Source organism: Cebus imitator, unplaced genomic scaffold, assembly GCF_001604975.1.
Source record: "Cebus imitator isolate Cc_AM_T3 unplaced genomic scaffold, Cebus_imitator-1.0 Scaffold10, whole genome shotgun sequence".
NCBI lineage: Eukaryota > Metazoa > Chordata > Mammalia > Primates > Cebidae > Cebus > Cebus imitator.
Genome location: NW_016107325.1, coordinates 4,632,311 through 4,650,598, shown reverse-complemented (window position 1 = coordinate 4,650,598; position 18,288 = coordinate 4,632,311). Strand labels below are relative to the sequence as shown.

Below are 18,288 nucleotides of genomic sequence, written 5' to 3'. Positions count from 1 at the left end.
CAGTTTCTCCTTCCTCCCATTTCCGCATCACCTACCGGAGTACAATCATGTGTTGCTTAATGATGGGCATACAGTCTGGTGAATGCATTTTTAGGTGATTTTATCATCATGTGCACATCATAGAGTATACTTACACAAACCCAGATGGTGTAGCCTGCTATCCACCCAGGCTATGTGGTATAGCCTCTTGCTCTTAGGCTACTGTCCTGTACAACCTCTTACCGTACTGAATACTGTCAGCAGTTATAATATGATGATAAATATTTGTGTATCTAAACGTAGAAAAGGTACAGTAAAAGTATGGTATAAAAGTTAAAAATGGTGCACCTTATAGGGCACTTACCATGACTGGAGCTTAGAGGACTGGAGGTTGTTCTGGGTGAGTCAGTGAGTGAGTGATGAGTGAATGGGAAGGCATAGGACATTATACTGCTGTAGACTTTATAAACACTGTACACTTAGACTACATTAAATTTATTTTTTAAAATGTCTTTCTTCATTGATAAACTGGCTTATTTTAATTTTTTTACTTTATAAACTTTTAAATTTAACTTTTTGATTTTTTAATACTTAGCTTAAAACTGCTGTACAAAAATATTTTCTTTATACCTTTATAAGCATTTTTCTATTTTAGAATGTGTTATTACTTTCTAAACTTTTTTGTAAAAAATTAAGATACACACACATTAGCCAGGGCTACACAGAGTCAGGATCATCAAGATACCACCAGGTGATAGGAAGTTTTCATCTCTGTTCCAGGACCACCATCATATATGCCATCTGCCATTAACTGAAATGTCATTATGCAGCTCATGACTGCATGACATAACAAGATAAACGTGGCTTATCTTCCTGGAATATCAGTGTTGCTTACTGGTATTAGGTCCAAAACATTGTTTCTCTATTAAAGTAAACTTAGGAAGTAGATTGCAAAATGTACATGACTTTTTTAAAGTTAAAACACAAGACTTCAAGAACATTTTTACGTAATTATTCTCCTTGCTTAAGCACTGCTTAAGTAGGAAACTTGAAGCAGCAGTGACTGACAAAATCAAACCCTTTAGATAGCCTTTTGAAAGCCTCTTGACTTCTGTTTGATCCTCGGGTCCCAAGTCAATGCCATGTCCTCTGAACAAAGTATTTCCTCCCCCATCTACTCTTGAGTTTAGCTTTTCCAAGAGTCTAAAATTTGCCCTACCCAGAATTGACTATTGTATATGGCTTTGTGATTTCTTGTTTTCATTAAATTAGCTCTGTTTTACTATTGGTGATCATGACTCAAAAGTGGTATGAACTTTGCCATAGAGCACAGGATGGGAATTTGGGCAGAGTCCCCATTGGACTCTAGATGACTTGGTCCAGAATCCTTCATATATCTCTAAATTGAATTATTAGCAGTAATAGCTTCCTGCGCAATAGTGTGCCTGAAATGGACTCCTAAAAATAACAGTGGAGGAGAGGTCGGTTATTTTTAGAAATACTGCAAACAACTGAGAGTTGTGGTTCCATGAGGGCATCCTCTCCAACTCAGTAGTGCCATTTTCAGATCTGCTCACAAGGGCTTGGTGGGATCATGTCTGGCCTGTACAGATTGTCCAAGCTTCAGACACTGTTTTCAAGTGTCCAAGGTGACTTTGATGTTCTGTAGTTCCCATGGTCTCACTTTGTACTTTAAAAGGACCTGAGCAATGAAAGTAGCTAATAAAAATAGGTGTATTAACGTAAATATCTCACCTTCTGTTGGAAATTAATGAACAACACACTCTTCTCTTTTAGCAACAGGAACAAGATCCTACCAACCTGTACATTTCTAATTTGCCACTCTCCATGGATGAGCAAGAACTGGAAAATATGCTCAAACCATTTGGACAAGTTATTTCTACAAGGATACTGCGTGATTCCAGTGGTACAAGTCGTGGCGTTGGCTTTGCTAGGTAAGCCTGCTGCCCTGTCTTTTTTATGTCAACAGCAATAGCTTTGCCAAGTTATCTTGGAAAATTAAAAATGACCAAGAAGAGAAAGTTTAAGCTAGTGTTATGGGAGCAGTTGCACCATGAACTTAAATTACATGTAAATACTGGACTGCATTTTTCCAGATCTTTTGCATGTTCATTAGAATTCATAAAGCCGAGCACACGAAATATTTGGGGCCTCATGGAAAGGAGCTATCACATGAGCAAAAAGTTCTGAACATGTGTGGGTCCTTAGATCACAATGCTTCTAACTTTTTAAAAATAGCAGTCTCCTAAATTTCGTAGATAAATCAGTTTGTTTTTTCTTATTAGATGGAAATTCAATGCATCAGTAAAGTAAATGAGTTAGGTTTTAAAATGAAATACTTAAAATATTCAGAAAAGTAAAACAAGGACATGATACCTGTGTAACCACCACACAGATTTGACAAATACTAACATTTTATAATTTCTGTTTCAGATCTTTTTTTAAAGAAATTAAATCTAGGCCAGGCATGGTGGCTCATGCCTGTAATCCCAGCACTTTGGGAGGCCAGGTGGGCAGATTATTTGAGGTCGGGAGTTCAAAACCAGCCTGGCCAATGTGGCGAAACCCTGTCTACTAAAAATACAAAAATTAACTGGACGTGGTGGTGGCAGGTGCCTGTAAATTACCAGCTACTTGGGAGGCTGAGGCATGAGAATCACCTGAACCTGGGGAATGGAGGTTGTAGTGAGGCAAGATCACACCATTGTACTCCAGCCTGGGCAATAGAGCAAGACTTAGTCTCAAAAAAAGAAAGAAAGAAAGAAAATCTTCTGGGGCTGCACGCAGTGGCTCACGCCTATAATCCTAACACTTGGGCAGAGGGGCCAAGGTGAGAGGATCGCTTGAGCCCAAGAGTTTGAGACCAGCTTGGGCAACATAGCAAGACCCTGTCTCTACAAAAAGTTAAAAAATTAGCCAGGAATGGTGACATATACCTGTAGTCCCAGCTGAATGGGAAGCTGAGGCAGAAGGATTGCTTGAGCCCAGGAGTTGGAGGATACAGTGAGTCCTGATGATGCCACTGCACTCTAGCCTTGGTGACAGACCCTGTCTCTCAAAAAAAAGTCTAGGTGTAACTAAAGTGCCCTCACTCCTTCCATTTAATTTTTATCCTTTCCTCCACAGGAAAAAAAAAAATACTTCAGAGTAGTGGTTATTTTGGTTCCTGGTGGAAAAATAATAAATAGAGCTATGATTTTTATCAGAATTCTAATCCAAAAGCCCATGTATAAAAGCTGATTTTTATGTGATGCATTAATTAGAAACTGTGCAATAACAAATAATGTGTACATATTTTAAAGTATTGACTTTGATTTTATGGGAAAAATTTCTGAGAGTTTACTTTTATACACAAATGACAATCACATTTTACCAGAGACCTGTGATATATCAACAAAGTATTATTATTACATGTTGTTTTATATATAAGAAAATTGAGACAAGAAGGGAACTTTTCCATTGTTACCTAACTGCGAAATAATGAAGCAGGGGCTAATACTTGCTTCAGCTGGATTTCAGTTCATTGCTCTGTCGGGTCAGATAATTTTATCATAAAACTAAAATATCCTACTAGTAGAAAGTCACAAAGGCCAGCATTTCCAGTGCATGCTCCACTGGTTAAAATGATGCAAGTGAGTCACTGAATAGCTCAGCATTATCTTGTCACCTCTGTGGGTGTTCTGAAAACAGATCAAGTTGTATCATTTCTGTATCCAAAGACAGAATTCAATTAAATTACATTGTTTTTTGAAACTATCACTGTTTCTTAAAACTAAGGTGTAACTCTCTGAGCAGTCTAGGAGTATAGAGCATTTTAAGTAGATTATTCAGTGTTTCTTCCATTAAAGAAAAATAACTTGAAATAATTTAAGTCCCTAGCAATGTTTCTCATATACTTTCAGCCACCTGTGTGTATAGAATAAGTTGTAAAGTTAGTACGACTTTACTTCGCCTTTACTCTTCCAAAGGCAAGGTAACAAAGAAAGTATACAGTTGATTTCAATAATTTAATTTTAAACCTGAAACAAATCTAAGAAACATATAGGGCACGCCCTCTCACTGACACCGGTTGTTATCATGACTTTTTAGTGTGTCATTTTGTGAATTGTAAAGGCAAAGACAATTTTAAAATGACTAGTATCTTAGCAAGTAGAAAATGCACTAGTATTTTAAACTGTTGTTTCTTCAATTCAGTATTACGGCTAACAAAGCTATTGTATATTGATTTTTCAATTTTACAACAATTAGAATAAAATAATTCATTTGATATACTTGGTCTTAAACATTCTCGACATAATGGAGTCTTGCTTTGCTTCAGAATATACTCTATGGTTATCAGTTATCATTTTACTATAGAAGTACAAAAGCAACACTTAGCTAAAAGGTAGAATAAACCCTTTATCATATTCACATTTTTACTAGGTTTCATTTGCATCCAAAAAACCTATAAGACTGTTTATGCATGCACAGAACAAGATGAAAAATAAGAGACCTTTAAATATTTATGTATTCTATTTTTATGTATAAATAGGATGGAATCAACAGAAAAATGCGAAGCTGTTATTGGTCATTTTAATGGAAAATTTATTAAGACACCACCAGGAGTTTCTGGTATGTTGTTTGTCTAAAACTTTATCAATAGTCTTCTATATGATGTATGTATAACTTTAGCACATGTTGACTCTTCAATAGAACAAAAACCCCCCATTTTGCTAAGATGCATTTTGTTGGATTTACAAATAAGACTTAAAAATTCACCTCTCCCTAGGGATTGGATGCTTAAATATTAACGGAAGCAGTGGTAAGGAGCTGACTTGTGAGGTGTTGTGCAGTTCACTCCTCTTTTGATGCAGCAGCCAGCTTCTAAACCATCTTATCACCATTCTCAGTAAACCTCTCTTCATTCAATCATATCCGTTGAGCAATGTACCCTTCTATCTCAGCAGTGCTTGGACCTCAGCTCCTATGGCTTTTACGTCCACTCCATTTTAGCCACTTTCTCCCATGGTTTTACTTTGTGTTGTCATTACCAAGAACACCATACTTCATAGGTTTTTCATTCCAAGGTCATCGTTCTTATTCCATGGTTTGTTCATCCTCCTTTACCTGTTTCTTTCCTACTAAATCTGGCCTCCATTTTTGAGTGTCAAAATCATTTCTGAAGTGCGATTCTCCTTTTTCTTGCACCCCATCCCTTGGTTACACTAATGTCTAGGTTCAAAATGCTGACCTGGATTAATCCTGCCATAAGTCACCCACACCAGTCCTGTTACATCCATGCAGCCAAAGATCGACACCACCAATTAAATGTCTTCAACTTGACCAGTTGCTCAGCACCGCCAGTCCTCACTCTGCTTTCTTACCCTTCCTAGCAGCAGTTCTCAATTTTCCCAGCCTACTTGCCCCATACCTAACCCACTTCAAAGCTCCCAAGTGGATGACTTCACTTCCTTCTTGATGAATAAAATTGAGATCACCGGGTAGTAGCTCCTTCAGCTTCCTGCTTTCTCCCAGCAAGAGGACCTACACCCACATCCAGTCTTACCACTCTCCTTTCTTAAAGTCTCAAGGAGAAGGGCTTCGAAGCTGTCCTTGAGATTCCATCCTATTGAGACATTGCTCTGCCAATCACTGCCTCCCTCTCCTGTAATTTCAGTCTCTGTCTTTTGCTTTTGTTCATTTGTTTTTCAGCAAAGCCAAGAAATTTGCTTTTCAGTTACTGAAGTCACAGATACATAGCAAGACTAATTGGTGAGGAAATGGGGGGAAATGTGCAAACAAGTAACACTGGGAACAAAACTTGTCAACATAACTACAATAGACGTTTTTTAAATCCCAGGATTCAGGGAACAAAAACTATGAACTACTCATGCCAGAAATATTCAAGAAGATAGCCATTTATGAAATCATTCAAGTCTTTGCAATCTAGAAACTAAACTAAGCACTCCGGTTCTTTAGAACACCTTCTCATGTCAACATTTTTGAAGTTTAGTCTTCACTTCCTTACTTCCCATTTATGCCTCAGCTTTCTCCATTCTGACATCCCTGGTGTGCAGTTGAAATTCCTCTTGGTAAACTTATAGTGTTGGTTTGCCAAACAGCCATAATAAAGTACCGCAAGCCAGGTGGCTTAAACAACAGAAATTTAGCGTCTCAGAGTTCTGGAGGTCAGAAGTCCAAAATGAAGGTGTTATTAGGGTTGCTTCCTTCTGAGGGCTATGAGGGAAGGCCCTGCTCCAGGCCTCTCTCCTTGGCTTGTAGATGGCTGTCTTCTCCCCGTATCTCCTCAGAGCACCTTCTCTCTTTGTGCATCTGTCTCTGTGCCTAGATTTCCCTTTCTTAGGAAGACCCTAACCATCTTTGATGAAGCCACCCCGCCGACCCCTGTGATCTCACTTTAACTTTGATGACCCTGTCTGTAAGTAAGATCACATTCTGAGGGCTGGGTGTTCAACCTGGAACCCTTACTTCTTGATTGCCCCCTCTGGAGAATTTCCCCTCTTTTTATCCTGTGTCTGTCTGCTGTATGTATTTGGGACTGCTGGTCCCTCACTCATCCATTAAATGTGTCCTCCCTTGACTTATTTTACACCTGTCTGTTTTCTTCCCATCTTGTGTTGATCCCTTCCCTTTTGTAAACTTGATTCTTCTGTCTGCTCTTAATTGTTAGTGTTGCCCTGAATTCCATTTTTGGCTCAGGATTCTGATAATTTTATCTACTCTCAAGGTTTTAACTACTGCTTACATGCATAGTCACTGACTCTCATTTCTCTCTCATCCTGGCTGTTCCCCTGAGTTTCAGACTGCCTGGCCTCAGTTACCTTACATTCATCTTCTCCAAAACTGCCCAAGTCCCCTTCCCTCACTTGCCATCTAATTCTGCTCTTCCTCCTGTTTTCCTACTCTCCATTAGTAGAACCCGTATCTACCCAGATACCCAAGCCAGGAACTCAGGACTGGACTTCCCCACCTCCTCTGTCCTTTATATCTCACATACAAATAATCATTCAAGCCCCTAAATTTTTCTTCCTGATTATTTCTAGAACCTACTCTCTCCCTCTATTTCTCCTATCATTGCCTCGTTTAATTTCGGATCATCTCTCATCTGTACTATTGCATCAGCCTCCTCATTCCCTGCCCTATCTCATCTTATTTCTCTAAGATATTCTCCCTGACTGTAGCCAGAGAGATTTAGATAAAATATACACCTCCATGTCACTTTATTCTTAAAAATCCACCCCCTCTCAGGAGGAAAGATCGAGGTTTCCTGGAATGACATGGAAGACCAAAGGTGACTGGAGTCCTTGCCTACTTCTGCAGTCCTGTCTCCCTTCATCCTCTGTCTTCCTGCGTACCCTCCTCCAACACTGAACTACAAACGGTATCCCCAACACAATGCGCTGCATCATTTATCTGGGCTTTCTGAACTCTCATGGTATCCAGTGGCCCAGATCCCTTTGGTTTCCTTTAGCCTGGCTCTCTCTTCCTCAGCCTTCAAGACTCTGCTCACAGCTTGCCTCCTCCCTGCAAGGACCTCCTCTGACCCATTGGATTATGCTCTGTCTGCAAATCATCACCTCGAGGTCACCTCCCTGTAGTATGGAATTCAACGTGTTTGCATATGTCAGTCCCACTAAACTGGAAGCTCCTTGAAGGCAGAAACTGTATCCTCAGTTTTTTATTTTCATGCCCACCACAACATTTAAGCCATACTATACAAGAACAAATATTTATTGGTTTTGAATAAATTTTACTACACTATAACACCAAGATACTACTATGTCCTTAACAAGCTAGCATATGGGAGAAATTGAAATGTCTTCTGATCTGATTTGCAGCCAGCCAGTAGCATGCTGCCTTCCAGAAGGGAGAAAGTTTCAAAATTTAGAAACCACATCACCTTGCTTTGAGGGGGAAGTAATAAAATTGTTAAAACAGGGAAAAAGAAAAAAAAGCCACATACACCCTCCTCCATCTTTCCTCCCCTGTAATTTTAGTCATAGTATGCTTAGCTGGCATATACATCTGTAATTCCACTTCCCAGTCTATCCCAGATCAGCAAGGCTTCATTGATCTTTTGATCCACATAAGCTAAAAGCCCCATTGTCCAGCTTCTGCCCAAATATGCCCAAGGGTTAAAGTTGAGGTCTCACTTAGTGTCAGGTGCAGGTCTGGAGAGGGAGCCTTGAATTGCTACTCTGGCCACCTGTTTGTTGGAAACTCTTAAGTGGGTTAGCCATATCAACAAGATTTATCCCAAATACTCAGGCTGGGAGAGCAGACACTCATGCTCATCTCTGAATGGGGGAGACATCTCTAAAATGAGCAACTGCCGCAGAATCCACAAGAACTAGAACAGAGTGCCCCATTTGCCAAAGCACAGATTTTTGCCACTCTTTCTATGCAAAAATACGTATACACTGAAGTTAATAGATTCAGTGAATTGAACCTTATTAAATAACATGAAAAACAGGTCAGGCCCAATCTTGAAAGCAAGCACAGAGGCCATAGAGAATATCTATCCCAGTTTTTCACATGAGAGACAGCCAGGAAACATTGAGGTGTTTTGAAGTTAGATTCATTCCAGCCAGAAGTCATTGAAGTGAGCAGTTTCTCCAAGGCTGTGCATGTATAACTACTGTTTAGTATTTATTCTGCTGTAGGTCCACAGTTTTATCTTTAGCTAGATGACTGATGAGTACCATTAGAAATTCACTTTAATTTTCTGTATTCGGTTGCGCTTCATTTCATAGAGAAACTAATTTGTATGTGCAGTTCCACAGGCTACACCTGATCTTGTAATGCTAAAACCTGAGAGCACACTACATTTGTGACTGTATCTGAAGTTGAACTGCTTACATGCACAAATTTGGAGCATCAAATATAAAACCTGGAAGTACATTATTCCCAGAAACTCAATCTGGTGAAAGAGCTTCCTTTTTTTTTTTTTTAAGTTAGTATTGCTTTCCCATCGACATCAGTAGAGTTGAAAAAAAACGGACAGAGAAAATAATATTTTTAACTTCTCCCCAAGTAAAGACAAAAGAAATTTTGTATGTGGGAGCCTTCTGTAAACCCTACCCTGCCAGCCTCTGGCGTTGAGCACCTGTGCCCAGCTGGGGTTTTCTTGCTTCTACTGTGTCAGCCTTTGCATGAGCAGGGCCCCACACATTACTCCCTTTGAACCTGCTCATCCACCTACATGTGACGTCTTCACTTTCTTAACTCATTCTTGTGTGCAACAAGCAAAGTTTGAGAAGGAAAATTATCTAGGAAACTTTCATTTTGATGGTATATCAATCTAAGATGAGATCTTCCATGTCGAAGGATTGGTTTGCTAAATTAATAACAACAACAAAAGATCTTCATTTCCTTGAGTAAAGTAGATCTCAGGGTGTCACAGATCAAGGTTAGACAGTCTCTTTTTTTCCTTAAGGAACTTCTTGGTTTTATCATTTAACTGTTTTCTTTGAAGTAGGTTTGCAGACTGTTGGTCACATCCATTCAAGGAAGGAAAAGAAAGCCCTAGATTTTCAAACCACATGTAAATGATCATAGGATCCTCGGCACGTTTACAGCTAGTAGATAGTAGTTTCTTCCAAGTTGTGCCAAGTTACAAATGAAGCACAAGAAACAGATGAGTTCCTTCTACATTGAGAGCATCACTGCAGGGGTTCAGTTTTTCAATCAAGCTGTTCTTTTTGTGCTGAAGCAGCACTTAATTTTGTGTCATTTTTAATGTTTAATGTCTAATGATCTTTTGAGCTTATAAATCTTGGTTGACAATTAGATTGCATGTTCTTTGCAGGTAGAAGCTGTGTTTTCTTTTTAATTTTGTGCTGGGCTCAGGGAGCTTGTGTGTTGTGTCACCCTACCATCAGAAGTTAACAACGGGCTTCTAAGAGCATTTTTCATGCAGAGCTTCTCCCAAGAATCATTGCTATTTTGAGGGCCTTTTTGAGTACCACCTTTGTGCATGGGAGGCTAAATTGCCTTTAGGCATGAGTTTTAAATGTATAATGCCAGACTTGGAAGCACACTGTCACAGTGAATTCAGCTTTTCCCAAAAACAAGTCCCCAGCAGACCTGAAAACCCACAAAGCATGTGAAAGAGTTTTCAACTTTTGTGGACTTATTATTTTCTTTATTTGTATACATGGTGACTTCAGAATTCTTTTGAATACCAATTTGTGTATTAGATACTGTTCTTTCCTTATACCCCCTAAGTGGCTTCTCCATAGCATCGGTTTCTCTGTGGAGTACATGTGATTATTATTAGAGAACCAGATGAAAAACAAAAATATTGTCAGGCAGGGGTCAGTCGAATGAGCCTCCACTTGAATGTTTGAATAATGTAGTCTCATTGCTAGGCAGACATAACATTTCATAAATACAGTCAGAAGACAGTTTATTTAATGATGCAAGTTGTTTAGCTGGCATAAGCAGAATTATCTGGGATGGTTCCTGTCAGAGTACTTGGATTCTTGTGTGGCTGGCAGCTTGCCCATGACATTGGAGCCAAGTACAGAAAAGAAACCCACATTAGATACAATTCCCGAAAGATGGTTTCTGAAAATGAACAGACTGAACAATGAACTCATCTTAGCTGTGACATTCTTAAGGAAGTCTCTAGATGGCTAAGCAGGAGGAAGTCAGCTATGCACATGAGCTGTCACTTCTACACCGCCTGCCCTCCTGCCAGCATATTCTTTCCATACCCAGGTGGCATGGCTAGTCCCCTGTGCCAGCCATGTCCCACTCTGGCATAGGGCATGGCACATAATATAGCACATATTTATAGTTCTGTAAAAATCTAATGTACCACATCACCACTTCTAGTGCGGTCTGCTTTCTGAAATGCTCTTTTAAAATCTTGTGCTTTCGTGTCTGATATCACCATATTTTAAAAGAGGCTTTATCTTTTCTTATAGCAGATGTTTCTTTAAATGTATATTGTAGTTTGTTGGGTAGGGGATGAATTGTTTATGCGGCCTTCCTTCTATCTTTCCTCACCGAATCCTGCATTTTTTTCTGAAATATTGGAGGTGGCTGGTTGATAGTAAGTCAGATTTACCTGGGAGGTCTCCAGCCAGGATAAAAGAACCCATGGCTTCTTCGTGAAATCGTCTAGGTGAATTCCTTAGAGGTTTTCAACAAGCACTTACTATTTGCTGGATAAAAATTCCATTGTGCAGAAATACTGTAATGGCAGTTTTCCACATAATGAACATTAGAAACAAGAGATGGGAAGCCTTAGTTATCTAGAACCAGTGTCCAAGTTAGGAGACATGCTTCAGGCAAAAACACTGAAACACATGATCATGATTCAGTGGTTTGTCTAAAAATGCTCCTCTAGGACCTTCCTGGAAGACAGTGCAGTCTTTGAGAAGACTAATACGTATGGCATGTGAGCTGGAACTATCCTAGAGCTGAGAACAGCTCTGGCGCCCTGGCTCTCTGGACAAATGCCTCCGCCGCCACCGCTGCCAGCACCACCTCTCAAAGACAAAGGCTAACAGTGTGTTCGGTGCTGCAGGACACAATATGATTTCCCATCTCTCTTTCTGAATCTCTCCATGACATTAATGGAGTGTGAGTAAGTCCCTGTGTGCTAAAGGCAGGGAGTGCCTGTTAGATTCACAGTGTTGTGCTGTTATCATTCTGCCACATCGCTCACAGCTTCATCTTCTCACAGAGAAGCCCCAATGAAGTGCATATGTGTCTGCTGGCAGACTCCCTCCAAAGACTTGAGCTTGTTTTACATCTGCTTTCTGTGTTACTCTGACTTTTCCAATTGGTTATGTGTCCAGCGGGGCTTGAAAACCACTCCTGCTCACATTTCATAACTCTCTGTGTATAGTGATATTATTAGGGCCTTGTCCTATGCCAGGTAGCAGAAAAGATAATGTTTAGAAGGAAAAGTATGACTCTAGTAAAAGGCCTGGAGATTTTTCAAAGATTTTTATTGCCCATTTTGTTCCCTTAATATTTCTCTTAAGCATTGTTACCCCGTAAAAACAGAAAATTTTGGTAGCTGTGGGGCAAAAGAAATACTTGAAGACATGTGCAATGTCCCTGGTACCTTCAGGACATGCAGTCGTATTTCCCTCACCCAGTATGTACAACAGAATGGATCTGAACTCACACAGCATCATGAGCTGTACCTTTCAAGGGCTATACTCTTAAAAGGAATTGTTGTCGTGACAGCAAAAGTGCTGGAACAGGCCTGGCTGACCAGGGGGGCGAGAGCAGTCTTGCAGATCCAGAACTCAGAATCATTCCTACTGAGGAGGAGGAGACTAGTTTTTAAAAAGTGGCAAGGGCCCACAACTGGAGATGTGCCAGTGCTCTAGCCCCAGATGCTTTGAGTGCCACGCCAAGCTTATGGTGAGGCTGCTTTCCAACAATTATCACCATCAATCACACCCAGCCTATAGCCAGCCTCACAGATCAACGTTTTACACCCGTTCACTCTCAGGTTCTGCCAGTGAGGAGTAAATAGTGGAGTAAGATTTTATTAAAGCACAAGGCTCTTGGGTAAAAGATGTAGGTGTTACTGTGTAACAGTTTTCTAAAAGGCATTCACCAGTAACTTCTTCTTTAACCATAACTTCAACATTTCTTTATTCTGTGAGAAGCCAAGGCAGCAACTGTAGCCAGCTCCTTAAATATCTCAGAATCAAATCCCATGGATAACAGGCCAGTCCCTAAAAGTAGTTAGAACTTCTAAAGTAGAAGTGTCCGTTTCCTGAGAATTTTTCTCAATTCAAAAACAAGAAGAAGAGCTGTAATTCAAAAATCTGAGCCTCCTCTATTGCTGCAGGAATAAGAACACTGGCTGCTCTAAGCATGTGTTAAGTTAACTTAACAATCTTTTGAAGTGGGCACTATGATCATCCCCATTTCACAGATTATGAGAGAGAGACATTGAATAACTTCCCTAGAGTTACTAGCTAGTAAATACCAAAGCAGAATTTTAAACCCATGGAGACTAATTATGAGCCAGTTAGAATACTGGTTAGTATACCACCAGACGGTACACCCACCACGACAGCAGTTGGCACTGGTATTAAAAAGATTAAGATACACACACAGATGTTCCTGCAGTGTTAGTTAAAATAATAAAGAATCTATACAAATAAAATGCTCTGTTACCATTAAACAAGGTGGGAAGGATCCACAACATAAATGGTAGAAGAAAAGGACCTATCGTTGCAAATGTGAAAAATAAATGGATCTACATAGACTTAGAAAAGTAGTAAATACAGAAAATTAAAATATGTTTGTTGGAGTCATGGGAGGTATGGAGTTTTTGTTTTGTATTTAACATGACTTTAATATTGTCAAATCATTGTTTTACCGATACACAACTCTTCGTTGATGGGTTGGGCAGTGAGGCAAGGGAAAATTCCAGTAAGAAGAAAATTCAAAGCCATCAGGAGCAAAGCATGACTATAGATAATCAGGTTACATGATTGTAACATGATGATATTACAAATGTTACTCTCTCCTCAAACTTGGTAGAAGATAGAAACAGCGCCTAAGGCACAGGAGAGGAGGAGAACCCAAAACAGCCAATGGAGGAAGAACATCCACAGAGAGAAGCTGTAGCTCTGCCTACTGGTTGAGTAGGTCAATAGAATTTAGTTAGAAAAGGGGAGGGCTCACACAGGAAATGATATTGTGCTCAAAAAAAAAACCAGATAATATTTATTGGATCCTTATTGAAATGTTTTAAAAGCAGCATCTATTTCCTTGCTTTTTGTGAATTGAGGAATGTTGACAGTAGCCAACATTATCAGAAAGAAAGCTAATTACAGTTGCTGAGTGGACTAGTTTTCCACAATGGATGGAGAATCTTCTATCAAGTGCAGTTTACGTTTTACAGTGCGTTGATTAGGATAAAATACAGCATAACTAGAAAGATGAAAGTTTGGAAGTGACAGTTTCTCCAGCTGTTAACTGCTGTCAGCATCTGATAGGGAAAAGCATGGAGAAGATCTTTCTTAGAACACACTGAGGAAAAGATCCGTTCTGTTACAAACTTTAGATAGCTCCAGTCCTCCAAGCTGTTGGATAGGTGAGGAGGACTTGCAGATCTCATCATGAGCTACAATGCTTACGCAAAGCAGGCATTCTAGAAGTGATTTTTTAGTACGATTATCAAGGAAAGATATTGGAGCACAAATCATTGTAGAGTTAAGTTTCAGAAGATCGGTTCAGAAAATACTTGGTAGAGATGGGCAGCAAGTCAGCCAACCTGAGCCTTACCCATGGAGTTCACAGTCTCTTGGGAGAGACTGTTAGTACCACAAAATCAGGCTTGTATAAGAGATCATCCCACTGTCAAATCTCTGTTGAGAGCACATTGGAGAATCCAGTAACATGATTACCTTAGATGGCTCTTAAGAGATGCCAGAAAATATTAGATCAGTGTTTGCACTTGCAGTGTTGCCTGTGGCCTTCAGCAAATGCTCAAGGTAACACTGCAGTTGTCAAGCTGTTGGAGATGCATGTTCCCGTTGGTTCTGATGAACAGGAAAATAACTCTTTAGTCTTGGGTGATGAGAATGAGAATCCCTTTACAAACCCAAAAGATCACGACTAACTAATTAAAGGGAAATCTAGCCTAGAATACTCTGCATACTTGGCAAAATCAGTTGATTTAAGGGTAGGTTATATAATTTTTATAGTACTTTCATACAGGAATACATCTTAAATCACAAATGATTTGTCAGAATGCTTTGTAATCATTGCTTTGTAGAACAAGGCAAAAAGTTGCTAATCTGGAAAATTAACCATACATATAGAAGTTTGACAGTTACATATTAATTTTTTATGTTAATTTGCCCAAACTTACCTATCACTCAGAGTCATATGACTAGTATTTATGGCACTTCCTTTTCTGCTTGCCAGTCTTCCAGTATCTCTACCTTGTAAAAAAAAACAATTGGAGTTCAGCTAAAAGGTCCACTCTATAGAACAAGCTACCATCACATAGGATCTCCCAGTTCTTCAACCTGGAACCTGTGTATTTGGCTCCAAAAGGCAAACCAGGGACTACCACTGGTTTGGTAGAAGCCACAGGAGATGCTGGCTAAATGAGGATCTCTCATTTTGTAACTAGCTCACACACACTTAAAAATAAATGGGTCATGACATCTGTGTGTTTTGTTTGTTTTTCTTACCTAAAAATCTAACTGAGATCATCTAACCCTCACTGAACATCATGGTAAGACCATATATCAATTAGAGTAAATCAGGCCCTTTTGCCACCTAAAATACCAAAAAAATTCTTAAATCTTCATGTAATTTGCTTTCCTGGGGCAGATGGACAACATTTTTAATGAATAAAACATTAAGAACTTACAGGGAAAAGCTGTTTCTAATAATGTCATTCAAGTAAATGGAACAGCAATTGTCAAAGAACTACAGATGTTTCTGCATCAAAAGTATTTTGCTTCTGGGTAGCATTTTTATTGAAAACAAATCCCTCTAAAGACAATGGTTTATTCCATAAATGACTAAATGGATTTTCATGAGATTAGGTACACTCTCTTCTGCATTGAACTGCAAGCCCCAAGGACACAAGGACCCTGTTTTATCCACCACTGTGTCCCCAGCTCTTTTGTACTTGGCACATTAGTAGACATTAAGTTAAATTTTTGATGGTTAAATAGACCAAAGAGAATTTTAAAGGGGAAAGAAGCTGTTCGAATTTTATATTGCTCCACATGGAATATTGGGGTACTCCGATTTCCCCGAAACAAGCAGCCAGCAGCTATCTCAGAAATGTGTCACTTTTACTGGTTATAATTCTTAAAAAGCTTGTTTTCCTAAGATACGGGATGCATGCCAGTATACAAACTATTGTAACTACTTCCCTTTTTGCTTTTAGAGGGGGAAAAAATAGCTTAATGACAGTGTAGAATCATGTAGTAAATGTAATTCATTTTTTGAAAGATTCAGCTACATCCTCTTTTATTTGTTTCATTTTAAATGATCTATTTGCAAACATGCCATCACTCCCTTGATGTTTACCTCATCATTACACATTTTTAGCAGGCTTTATTGTCACCTGAGATTTCTTTTTCTATGACAGGCCAGAGTCTAGATGAAGAAACATGTGTTAGAAGCACCTTATACACAGATAGGGACACTTGGTCATTCAGCACATGTTCAGCTTAGGCAGGCACCAGGGTCTGGCTGCTTACCTGCTTTCATTCACACCTGCCTGTTGGGGTGGCCTGAGCTGAACTTCTAGAATGAGTCCAACCTGATCATTTACTGTCTCTGAAAGAAATTATGCTAATGGAAGAAAATAGCCAGTTGGCATCACTTGCTGAGCCAAGTAACATCTTAATAAAAAAAAAATTCAGTCTAGGACTTAGTTTTCATAAACCATCTAGATAAAAGCATCTCTTTTAGAGAAGACCCACTATTTGCCAGCACCACAGAATTTATTATCTTCTCTCTTTCTCTATGAGATTATGTGGAGTAAGCATCTTAAAACCTCAAATGTCAGTGGATAAACCTCTCTAGATCTGTGAAGAGTGGGATCTTGCTTCTCTCCATCTGAATTCTTGATTTGGCCATAGATATCAAGGTGAGGCATCCCCCAAGCAACACAGCCCCTTCTAGACATACACATGCATCTGCTTACACATTGACCCAGGAGATCAAGGGGAGTCTCAGTACTGGAATTGTAAGCAGCATTTTTTGTTGTTGTTGTTGCCTGCAAAGGCAAGGATGACTGGTAATTTATTCCAGGTATAAAGTAAGTCTTAACGGTTTACCATTCCCACTCTCCTTCTTGGCTGCTCTGCATTTTCAGCCCTAGTTTCCATCTATCTCTTAAGAGTCTGATTGTAGAGTTAAAAGTATAATCAGTGATTAGGAAGCTCTCTTGCCTCATAGCATCTATTTATTTACCTTCTGTGATTGCTGGTGAAGGTAGAAATTTCCAAAGTCAGAGCCTTTTTTTTTTGAAAAGATGAATAGTGTAGTTCATCTGCAGTCTGGGATTTGGCCTCAGTCCAGCTCCCATCATACCCCTTTGCCTTAAATGGAAGTTCCTTGTTCAGGAAAGGGGGCAGGGATGGAGTCAGAAGATAGAGAAAGGGCCTCTGTGAATGATTGGGCCAAGGCTTGCTGATATTCTCACCAGACACCTAACATTTTTGTTCCTAACTCCTCATACCCATAGTCCAGTTGTCATTCAGAAGTGAGTTGGCATTCCAACCCATCCCTCCGGAGTGGTTCGTACCAGGGAAAGAAGAAAGGAGTGCCAGGCAGCAGCCCAGACAGCTCACCCAAGAGGAGTTTCAGTTGGGCTTTTTGTTTTGTTTTGTTTTGTTTTTTGGCAGAGAAGTGTTGAGAGACACTACTGCTTCCACCCTGTCATTAGTGGGTGGGTAATCGTGAAATAAAATAAGAGATGAATTAGGATAATGAGAGGCACAGGAGAAAGGAGTAAATTTTCCACAAGTAATATTTTTCTCTACATGGTTATTTAACTTTGAAACAGAACTTGAAAGTAGTAATCATGGTTCTATAGTAGACAAAGGACAGAATGTGGGAACCAGACAGGAAGGTGTGATTGCCTTTATTACATTATCTAGAAATGGAAAAATCCACAACTTTTGGGAATACACTGCTATTTCCATTGCAGGAAAGCAATGAAAAGGAAAAGTCACTGGTGTGCTATTGTGCTGTTTGTAGAGTTTTTTTTTTTTTTTTTTTTTAACTCTAATGAGTATATATCCTTTAGAATAGCCTCTACATCTTCTGCTTTTGTGTTTGCCTCACAGAAAAGCAGATGTGTGGTCACATGGTGTGGTCATAGCTCACTGCAGCCTTCTGTGTTTGCCTCACAGAAAAGCAGAAGATGTAGATGCTATTTTAAAGGATATGTATTCATTAGAGTTAAAAAATATATAGATCTATAGTAGATAAGTATATTATATAGCGTATAATATGTAGTACAGTAATATATACTTATATATTACTATATATATACTGTATATCTACATATATAATATATAGTTATATATTATATTACTATGTATAAGATTATATTACTATGTATAATACTATACATTACTATGTATAGTAATAGTGTATATAATGTGTAGTACCATATATAGTAATATAGTGTATATATTACTATACATTATATAATATGTAACATTACATATACAGTACTGTATAGTAATGATTTACTATACAGTACTGTATATGTAATGTTACATATTATATAATGTATAGTAATATGTGTTATATGTATAG

The 18,288-nt window shown here is 39.0% G+C and overlaps 1 protein-coding gene across 8 annotated transcripts in view; it reads left to right on the top strand.

Annotated features, from left to right (window-relative positions):
* RBMS1 (RNA binding motif single stranded interacting protein 1) overlaps positions 1-18,288 on the top strand; it is a 213,955-nt gene that overhangs the window by 183,218 nt on the left and 12,449 nt on the right. For all 8 annotated transcript variants that reach the window (XM_017547706.2, XM_017547737.2, XM_017547719.2 and 5 more), the window contains 2 exons: positions 1,777-1,934; positions 4,532-4,611. In XM_017547706.2, the coding sequence (XP_017403195.1) occupies positions 1,777-1,934; positions 4,532-4,611 (238 nt within the window). The remainder of the gene's footprint in view (positions 1-1,776; positions 1,935-4,531; positions 4,612-18,288) is intronic.